An 11,516-nucleotide genomic window follows, 5' to 3' on the forward strand; every position below is an offset into this window, starting at 1 on the left:
CGCAAGAGTAAATAACACTAAAATTAACAGTAACAAATATTTTTTAGGGCCGGCATGGCCAGATGGTTAGAGTGCTCGATTAGCAATCTGAGGGTCGCGGGTTCGAATCCCCGTCCCACAAACATGCTCGCCCTTTCGGCCGCGGGGGCGTTACAATGTGACGTCAATCCCACTATTCGTTGGTAAAAGATTAGCCCAAGAGTTGGCGGTGGGTGGTGATGACTAGCTGCCTTCCCTCTAGTCTTACACTGCTAAATTAGGGACGGCCAGCGCAGATAGCCCTCGTGTATCTTTGGGCGAAATTAAAAAGCAAACAAAATATTTTTATTTCTTGCTTTATGAAGTTTATACGTCATGCCGGGTTGTAGCCTATAAAGTTCATAATTCTTCTCGTGATTCATGTCATGCGCACGTTCTACTGACGTGACGACAGTACAAATTGCAAAATTAAGCATCCCTTATGTGAGGTAATTTACTTAAGTGTCTACTGATTGACTGACCGACAGACAACATACTACTGTGTAATAGTGCGAATGGTTAAAACAGGATACCCCTCCAGGGGGCCGTCGACCCCCTTTCGGGGAAATAATCTCTCCATCTAACCATATACACATTATCAGTGCCCTTTTTTTTTTTTTTCTGGCGGAAAAACGTTCCAATACCTCTTTATTTAATGAACTAGCAGTAAAAACAAATGACATTATACAAAAATCACTTCTTCTGATAAGATCCATTGGTTTTATTTGTATAATTTACTTAAGAGTGAACAGACGTCTCGGTTTTGGCGGGACTGTTTCGTTTTTTGAATGATTGTCCCTGTGTCCAGAGAAAAGTTCTCGGGACGCACGAAACGTCCCAGTTTTATGATAAATACATCAAACGGTAAGTCGCATCGAATCACGAACGTATTAGGCCTACTAGACTTACTCGCTGTTGTAACGTACTTTCTCGAAAGTTCCGTGAATGCGCGATGAGAAACCCAAGTCTGCGCAGATTTGTTAGTACTGTAGTAGACCTCCAGCAATTGGTCAATGTGTAACGGAAGGTGACATGTTCTCCCTCGTGTAGCTTTGCGCGAAATTCAAAAACAAAGATATTTTTATTATTGAAAATGTTTAACCTACCATAGTGTCAAAATGCCAGAAAGAATGTGTTTTTTTGTTAGGTACATTTAATCAGACCCTTTTTAAAGATGAGTCTGACAACGAAGTCGATTGTTTTAGATAGACAGTGGAAGATTGCACATTATGGATCACACTGTGATTTATAGCGTGTGTTATAAAAGTAAATAAGTTTAAAGTGACGAGAAACGTATTGACTGTTTGAACATTATGGATCACACTGTCAAAAGAAGAGCTCAAAGATCATTTGGAAATTAGGGACAAGGGCTGTCCCGATTTTTCGGTTTGGAAACCTGATCACCCTAGGTACTAGATGATAAAAGCCTTATAACCCGAGCGCATTCGAAAGATGGACCTTTCATCTTCAGGGGCCAACTGGGAACGGTGATGTGTTATGCCTGGCAGTTATTTTGATGCAAAATTAATTAATTCGAAAGGAATGATTAGTCATCAAGGGTGTTCGAAGTTTAAGCAATCTTCCTTCACCTCGCGCGAGACTAAAGATGATAAATTTCTGAAGGTTAACGAGGTCTATCCAAGCCAAGTGTGCTGATTCTAACTGGGCTGTAGTTTGATGTATGTATATATATATATACACACACATATATGCATACATAAAAAAGAAGATACGTCGAGAACTGATTGCTGACAAAGTACTGAAACAAACGGGCCTCTTCAGGGTCTGGTTTGGATCAATGGATCCAAATGCCATGGCTGGGATCTGTAGATCCAATGCCTATAAATTTTGGTGTGGGAAGAAACTGGAGTACCCCAAGAAAACCCACTTTCACTGGTAGTCGGGACCAATCCAGTGTCCAGGCCGGGTGAGTTTCCCCTTGTTGAGTCAAATTACGCCTCAGGCACCACTCCTGGTGGTACCCTTGCGCCATTTCCTTTAAGTTTAACGATAAAACAAAACACGAACGTAATAACAGGAAGCATTTATTAGACATTTCGGAATCGTCATAATTTCATCATCAGTAATCTAGGGTTACAAAACAAATAAACAGTATTTGTAATTATAACAGATATATATATACACAAGAAATAAACAAATCTAATACACAAATATAACAGGAGAAAATGAAAACTGAGGCACAAGTTAAATAGATAAAATAGCTTTAAATCCAGTAAAGACTGTGTGTTATTTAGGGACGGGAGAAGGGTTTTTATGTATAATATTGTTACGACAGCGGAAGTCGCATGACGCTGGTGAAACGTGATGAATTCCTCGAATGATCCGGGAGGTCCGAGTGCATTCGAGGCGCCCCCTTTGTTAGTATATAAGCCTGGCGAGAAAAGCCAGCGGCAATGGAATGTATGGTTAAAACGAACAGTATTCACAGTAAGTTATCGAGAGTGTGAATCGCTATGATCTATAGCGTGTATTGTAAAAGTTGTTAAGTTGAAAGTGACGAGAAACGCACTGATAGTGGAATTACTGTGTGCTAAAAGTTTGTATCGAGAAATAATAAACTGGTTTAATCAAGAAAGGACTTGTATCGCTGAAGTTCCTCGGAAATAATTTCTACCGGAAATTAGCAAACGAGCAGATACATAAAATAGTCCTTTTATAAGAAGTTCAGTATCATGTTTGGCTGTTGAAAGAATTTTAAAGTTTGAGAGAGAAATCGGATGTTCTGTTTCTCTATTGTGTTGATAGATGGCGGAGTTGGGAGGGTTTGTAACCTTTCTTCCAATTTTTTATAGATATGCCCATGTACTCACATGCTCGTACTTTAAAGTGACGTTTGGTTTCACCAATATAGGAGGCCTTACAATCTCTGCACCTGTATAAGTAGACGAATTGTGAACAATGAACAAACGATCTTTGTAACTGAAAAACTTTTTTAGTCTAAAGTCGGGTTTCATAATAACTTTCAGGTCACTTTGTGAAAAGGGAGCTCTGTCTCTTCTTCCAAACTTCGAAGTGATAGTTCGGTAGTGGCGTGTAGAGGGAGTCACATGATAGTAGTGCTCTCTTATTGGTGGAGAGGTGACGCATGATGGTTTGCAAGAGAAATGTGGTGGAACTTTGGATTCAAACAGAGGGGGGATGAAGGCTTGCGGCATGCGTTTCTGAAAAAGTTTGCATATAGAGGGCAGCACAAAACGAGAAAAGCTAATCTTGTGAAAAGAGGGTTTGTTTTGAATTTCGCGCAAAGCTACACGAGGGCTATCTGCGCTAGCCGTCCCTAATTTAGTAGTGTAAGACTAGAGGGAAGGCAGCTAGTCATCACCACCCACCGCCAACTCTTGGGCTACTCTTTTACCAACGAATAGTGGGATTGACCGTCACATTATAACTTTTGTGTATTTTCAGATGTCAGTGATGTGTTTCATCGTATTAGGTCCACTACTTCTGCGTCAGTTAATGGTGTATTTAAATATAATTTGGTCACTTACTTTTACTATAGATAATTATGAAATTAATCCCATTTGATGATAGGTTACATCAAATATTCTGTTATAAATAAAAACAATGCGACATTTCATTATCTACCACCAGGTTGCAGTGTCTGAAGATATTTCTTTGTGGTATAATAGACTGAAATGCTTCTTATTATTCTGTAAAATGTGATTAACAGTAATGTGGAACTAATTAGGTAAAATTATCACAGCTCTTTCAGTGAGGACAAGAAGTAAATCATGGCAGAAGGTGGAAGTAGTGACATATGGAAGTATAAAGTTATTTTCAGTTCCAAGGCAGTACAAGGATTCAAAGAGGTAAAAGAACTTCTGCAACATTTACCGTCAAGTTTTGAGATGTTTGTGACGTCATATGAACAGAGAAAGCTGGATTCATTGAGTAAAAAAGTGGGATTCAGGTAAACACTTGTATATATTAATTATGTTTCCATTCCCTGAAAAGTTATCATGATCAGGAAATATTTGCCTCACATAGTCTGCAGTTACAAGTTAGCATTTAAAACATAAAGAGTGTATGGTATTGGTACATTTGTTTGTTTTTTTTTTGTTGTTGTTGTTGTTGTTTTTATGCAAAGCTACACAATGCACCGTCACAGGGAATCTAACCCTGGAGTTTTGTGTTTTAATTCCATAATCTTATTTCTGTTCGAGAGTACGGTTCATTGGTACGGTCGAATGTAATTTAAATAATGAATGGGTTATGAGATTAATTCTAATAACACAGAGATCTTAGTGTCTCAACAGGACTCAACACATACACCTTAGTGTCTCAACAGGACTCAACACAGACACCTTAGTGTCTCAACAGGACTCATACAATAGTCATTGTTTCTTTTTTATCTCTGACTCGACTTCTAGGAAGATGGGAACATGCATCAGGGCTCAAACTTAAAGCTTGCAAACAAGCAAATTGCTGGCTAACGTTTCAGTTTTGTTGCTATAACTTAGAATGCACTAGAAGAAAAAACTTATAACAGTTGCTTTCTGGAAGGAGGATTATCTGGGTTTTAATGGGTTTCTGGGTTTTTCTGAGTAGAGATGGTTACTTAATTATGATTAACAAGATTGTTTCATTTACTGGTGCCATGTCAGTTTCGTGTTTTTCATTGAGCCACATGGCATACTCAGGCTGAGTAACAGGTCAGTTTCGTGTTTTTCATTGTGTTCTGTGGAAGAGTGCAAATGTATCCTTTCCACCACAAGGGCTATCTTCCGATTTTTGGAACCAGTGTGTAATCCTATGGACTTCCATGTTTTTTCACAAAATGATGGTTTCTTTCATCCGTCTATATTCTGAAATTTGTATTCTTATTATTACCCTTTATCTTGTTTCATTTTTCTCGTGTCCAAATCCTTAATTTGCACATTATCATGTTAGCATCTTAACTTGCTAGCAGATGACATTGGAGTAGGATGGTCGAAAGGTCAGACAGTGAATAGGTATTTTATAAGACAAATGTAGAGTGATTATAGTGATGATGATTTGATGAAAAAGAAGTGGAAGAATAGTTGGAAGTATCCTAATTAATTAATCAATAATTATGGTATTAATTTTCTTATATCCTTACAGCTGACTGTATCCGTAGGGAAGAAGTGCTTCGTGCTAAGTTTCAGAATATAAGAAGAAGAAAAAAATGCCTATGTTGTTATTGTTCCTAGCACTGATTGCTGACAGCAATATAAAAAACTAATGAAACCAGTTGAAAAAATATTGACTTCTCCTTAGTGAAATGTAAATATTAAGCAGTTTTTACCTCCCCAAATGTTAAAAACTTGCAACCTTCCAGGGGAATATCCCCCTGATCCTGCTGGGGCTCTCAAGTGATCCAACCCTTATTTTTGACCTATAGAAGACAATAACATTTGCGTTGTCTTTCCTAAGGGACCATCTTCCAGTTAGAAGTTTAGTTTATTTTTGTTTGTTTGTGGTTAAGCACAAAGCTACTCAATGGGTTATTTGTGCTATGCCCACCATGGGTATCAAAACCCAGTTTTTAGCATTATAAGCATTCAGACTTACCGCTACTAGTTTAGTATTAGCTTTGCTGTAATTTACAAAGTTTCAACACATGGGTGTTTTCTCCCCATCCCCATAGAAATGGTAAATTACAGGCAGAACCTTCCTTAGAAGTCCTCACCACTACATAAACTACAGGCAGAAACTTCTTTAGAAGTCCTCATCACTACATAAACTACAGGCAGAAACTTCCCTAGAAGTCCTCACCACTACATAAACTACAGGCAGAAACTTCCCTGGGAAGTAAACTACAGGCAGAAACTTCCCTAGAAGTCCTCACCACTACATAAACTACAGGCAGAAACTTCCCTGGGAAGTAAACTACAGGCAGAAACTTCCCTAGAAGTCCGCATCACTACATAAACTACAGGCAGAAACTTCTTTAGAAGTCCCCATCACTACATAAACTACAGGCAGAACCTTCCTTAGAAGTCCTCACCACTACATAAACTACAGGCAGAAACTTCTTTAGAAGTCCTCACCACTACATAAACTACAGGCAGAAACTTCTTTAGAAGTCCCCATCACTACATAAACTACAGGCAGAAACTTCCCTAGAAGTCCTCACCACTACATAAACTACAGGCAGAACCTTCCTTAGAAGTCCTCACCACTACATAAACTACAGGCAGAAACTTCTTTAGAAGTCCCCATCACTACATAAACTACAGGCAGAAACTTCCCTGGGAAGTAAATTACAGGCAGAACCTTTCCTAGAAGTCCTCACCACTACATGAGCTAACACTAAATTTAGAATTACTAAGATATCAAACATGAAAATTTGCAATAGTAACATCTCTTAAATTTTTTGTATTCATACATTTCAAGCTACAATCTGTTTGAAAATATTATGTTTAACATAACTGTGAAAAGTAACATTCTTTGTCGAATCTATCGTTCCTTATCACAGTGGAATTGACAGAAGAGACCTGCGAGAAACTATTGATAAGTGGCAAGAGGAATTCAGTAAAACAGTTGTCATGTAGCCGCACATAAAAAAGCTTTTCTTTTCGGTAAGAAACATTTTGAGACTTTATTGTGTGTCTAATTGCAAGTCTGCTATAATTTGATCTATAATGAGTCAAAACCTTTTTTCGTAATTGATGCATGATTAACATTTTTGATATTTTATCATGTCAAGGAACCATGTAATATTAGCATTTGGAATAAAATTGGTAAATATGCTAGTTGTAAGTTTTTCGTGTTATTTTTCATGTTTGTTTGGTTTTTAAGCACAAATCTACGTAATGGGCTATCTGTGCTGTACTCATCATGAGTATTGAAAACAGGTTTTTGGTGTTTAAGCCTTAAGACTTGCAACTGATTTCTGTTATTGGTCTAAAAATACATTACTGTACTGAAGTTAAGTACCATGTGATTGAAGAAGATACAATTGTAGATTGATAAAACCCAGTAAGAAAAAATAATTCTGAGGCTTGTTTTCTGTCCAATGAAATCTATTGAAAGATCCGGCATCCATCTGAGGGCCATGATGATGTAAATATGTAGAATTCCCCACATATCAGCTCTTGACCTAAAATTGAATACAACTCTAAAGAAGTTATAATTCCATTGTACATGTCACTGGCTAGTTCACATTTGGAGTATTGTGTTCAGTCTTGGGCTTCTTACCTTAGGAAAGACATTGAATTGTTGGAAAGGGTTACTAGAATGGTACCTGGGTTGGAGGGGTTGTCGAACGAGGAGAGGCTAAAATTTCTCAAATTGTTTTCTCATGAAAAAAGAAGAGTTAGAGGGGATCTGATTGAGGTGTTTCAGATTGTAAAGGGAATTGATAGTGTTGATGCATCATCTGTTTTCATATTTAACAGTGAGAATAGTAGGACTAGGGGGCACAAATGTAAATTCTGGCAAGGTAGGAGTCATCTTCAGCTAAGACGGTTTCATTTTTCTAAAAGGGTGGTTGGTCTTTGGAATGGGTTGCCTTCGGATGTTGTACAGGCAGTTAATTTAAGTGAGTTTAAGTAAAAGCTTGATAAGTATATGAATGATAAGGGCTTGCTTTAAATTATTATTTTTTAATTATTTTAATCTACTTTAGAGGATGGAATAATAGGTCCCATGTTGTCCACAAACATTATGTTATGATACATTATAGTGCCAGTTTTGGTCATACATCTTTCTCTAGCTAAGAAATCCAAAATGTATCGTGTTCACCAAATAACGATAGTGTATGGCTCAACTTTTGTAGCTGAATTCTTGTTGAATATACACCTGTTGCGGATGAAAAGGAAACAAGTATAGGTGGCCAAAAGATAAATAAAACTTGTATATTTAAATAAATAACACAAGATAATTTCAAACATGTAAAATTTTTCTCTGTTCTCACACTTTTAACATCAGCTCACCAGTGCTGGATTTCTTGTTTAGTTCAATTATTAAGTTCTTTATGGCTAATGTTTCTTTTAGTCTTAACCACTTCTATTTTCAGCCTTTCCGATAATTTGGAATTGTTCAATTTTTACATTTACATTCGCGCATTCTTCTTTTATTTTCGACATAAAGAAATCCAGCACCATTGAGCTGATGTTAAGAGTGTGGGAAGAGAGAAAGAACTTGTTTGTAAGGAACTGTCTGCATAACGAACAGTTTGTAAGGAACTGTCTGCATAACGAACAGTTTGTAAGGAACTGTCTGCATAACGAACAGTTTATAAGGAACTGTCTGCGTAACGAACAGTTTGTATTTTGTAACTGTTGTTCTTTCCTTTGCAGCTGCTCAGTGGTGTGATCCAGAAAATGAAGTCAATAAGTACGGCATCCCTGTGGCATCTCCGTCAAAATTAAAGGTTATCCTCCAGATAATTGCAAACCAGAAGAAATGGTTTTATTCTGTAAAATATATGGCTGGTGACACGGAGGTTAAAATCTATGGTCTCTTGTCAGCAAATACATTCAAGAAGTATGTCCAGTCTGAAGAAGAGGAAGAGTTTATAAAAGAGATTACTGATGTATTAAAAGGCCGAAAAGAAGAGAACAACTTGAAGCAAGCATTAATGTGTCACTTACTTGCAGGTAATCTAAGCATTAATGTGTCACTTACTTGCAGGTAATCTAAGCATTAATGTGTCACTTACTTGCAGGTAATCTAAGCACTAATGTGTCACTTACTTGCAGGTAATCTAAGCATTAATGTGTCACTTACTTGCAGGTAATCTAAGCATTAATGTGTCACTTACTTGCAGGTAATCTAAGCATTAATGTGTCACTTACTTGCAGGTAATCTAAGCATTAATGTGTCACTTACTTGCAGGTAATCTAAGCACTAATGTGTCACTTACTTGCAGGTAATCTAAGCATTAATGTGTCACTTACTTGCAGGTAATCTAAGTTTTTATATACTTTTCACCTGTGCTTTGAACCAGGCAGCTAAAGGAAATTCTTTAAGTTTTTTATCTTAATCGACTGTTTTATGTTACTTGATAAGTTTTGTTTGTAATTAAGCACAAAGCTACACAATGGGCTATCTGTGCTCTGCCCACCACGGGTATCGAAACCCGGATTCTAGCGTTGTAAGTCCGCAGACATGCCGCTGTGCCACTGGGGGGGGGGGCGTACTTGATAAGTAATAACATCTGTTTGCATTGTATCTGTGTTTTCGTACTGCACCAATGATATATATATATATCTATGTATGTTGTAATTATGTCTCTGTAAAAAATAGCTACCATAGTGGTATATTATAGATCAGGTTTATATCTGCGGTTTGTACCGTATTGTTTTGTTTTTGATATTGGTATTGACTGTCTCTCCAAGCACATCTTTAGGTCATCGGGTTTCAACGGCATATACAGTTGATGTATATAAAGCTACTTTATTGATTTCATTTGATGGTGTGATACAGCTTTTTTAAAATAAAACAGTCAACCAGGTGTGTTGGGACTATAATATTCATCTTCCGCGTGTGCTGGTTACATTATTTAACACCAAAATTACTATAATATTCATCTTTCGCGTGTGCTGGTTACATTATTTAACACCAAAATTACTGTAATATTCATCTTTCGCGTGTGCTGGTTACATTATTTAACACCATAATTGGAAGATGAATATTATAGTACGTGTGTCTAGTTACATTATTTAACACCAAAATTACTGTAATATTCATCTTCCGCGTGTGCTGGTTACATTATTTAACACCAAAATTACTATAATAATCATCTTCCACGGGTGCTGGTTACATTGTTTAACACCAAAATTACTATAATATTCATCTTCTACGTGTGTCTGGTTACATTATTTAACACCATAATTACTATAATATTCATCTTCCGCGTGTGCTGGTTACATTATTTAGCACCATAATTACTATAATATTCATCTTCCACGTGTGCTGGTTACATTATTTAACACCATAATTTCTATAATATTCATCTTCCACGTGTGTCTGGTTACATTATTTAGCACCAAAATTACTGTAATATTCATCTTCCACGTGTGTCTGGTTACATTATTTAGCACCAAAATTACTATAATATTCATCTTCCCCGTGTGTCTGGTTACATTATTTAGCACCATAATTACTATAATATTCATCTTCCACGTGTGTCTGGTTACATTATTTAGCACCAAAATTACTGTAATATTCATCTTCCGCGTGTGCTGGTTACATTATTTAACACCAAAATTACTATAATATTCATCTTCCGCGTGTGCTGGTTACATTATTGATATGTGTTAAACATTGATAAGGGAATTAACAGTGTTAACGCATCACCTGTTACATATTTAATGGTGAGAATGGTAGGACTAAGGAATCTGATTGATATGTGTTAAACATTGATAAGGGAATTAATAGTGTTAATGCATCACCTGTTACTTATTTAATGGTGAGAATGGTAGGACTAGCGAATGAAAATAGAGATTCTGGCAGTCATCTTCAGCTTTATCTTTATAACAGATTTGTTGGCCTAAGAGTTAGTTGCCTTCAGATATGGTTAATTTAAGGGAAAGCTTGGTAAATATTTAAATGCTAAGGGCTGGGTATGAGAGTTTTATTTTAAATTTGAGTTTAGTGGATGGGATGGCCTAGATGGATAAACAATCCAGTTGGTGTCCTTAAATTATGTCATAGTTTTTGTGTATGTATCTCTCTCTCGTTTATATCATACATAGATAATACTTGTTTCTCGTACCTGATGTTTATTCATTGTTTCACAGCATACATTTATAATGATTGTTTGTACACAGCTTCAAATGCTAAATGAATATCTGAGAATGATCGTTCACTCATTTGTTAACGTAGTTCTCTAATTTGTTTGAAATACTGAGGTTTAATGTTTCTTTCCTCCAAACTTTATAACAACAATTATTTTATAATGCCAGTACACTTTTCTAGTCAAACTTCTAAACACATCAACCATGCTGTTTTCACACAAAATACAATCAGGTTCGTCAGAATATAAAATGATTATGAAAAGTACACGTTAAAACAAGTTTCTCATTTTTGAGATCGTGAATTTTCAAAACTACAGAACCAAACTGAAATGCTACATCAAAGGTTGTCGCTGTAAAAACGGATTGTTACATTACGTAATGTTTATCATTGGTTTTTTGTACCTTAGTTTCCAACATGATAAAAATATATATTGAACAACACTGTTTTTCTTCTCCTAGTTATGTCATACTAAATATCCTGTTAAAGTAGTTATTACAAGGTCATTTGCTTTTCGTAGATGTTGGCAGAACCCCCCCCACCCCACTTATCGTAATCCAGAAAAATAAACTGGTTGTAATATTAACTCTGTAACCTATGAAACCATATTACTAGTGAACCAACTGTGTAAAACAGAATGTATCAGAGGAAGTGAATTCATACTTGTAATCTATTGTTGGCACCAACTGTGTAAAACAGAATGTATCAGAGGAAGTGAATTCATACTTGTAATCTATTGTTGGCACCAACTGTGTAAAACAGAATGTATCAGA

General features: G+C 36.4%; 1 protein-coding gene across 3 annotated transcripts in view; it reads left to right on the forward strand.

Annotated features, from left to right (window-relative positions):
- The window catches only part of LOC106474455, a 15,002-nt gene that overhangs the window by 921 nt on the left and 2,565 nt on the right, over window positions 1-11,516 (forward strand). The window contains exons 2-4 of one of the 3 annotated variants that reach the window (XR_002613953.1): window positions 3,743-3,949; window positions 6,479-6,581; window positions 8,304-8,909. Coding sequence is in view for 1 of the 3 variants with exons in the window: in XM_013935148.2 (XP_013790602.1) it covers window positions 8,432-8,603 (172 nt within the window). In the remaining 2 variants the exon portion in view is untranslated. The remainder of the gene's footprint in view (window positions 1-3,742; window positions 3,950-6,478; window positions 6,582-8,303; window positions 8,910-11,516) is intronic. The other 2 variants (XR_002613954.1, XM_013935148.2) reach the window with 2 other exon arrangements.

The sequence above is a fragment of the Limulus polyphemus genome, unplaced genomic scaffold (genome assembly GCF_000517525.1).
Source record: "Limulus polyphemus unplaced genomic scaffold, Limulus_polyphemus-2.1.2 Scaffold7245, whole genome shotgun sequence".
Classification (NCBI taxonomy): Eukaryota; Metazoa; Arthropoda; class Merostomata; order Xiphosura; family Limulidae; genus Limulus; species Limulus polyphemus.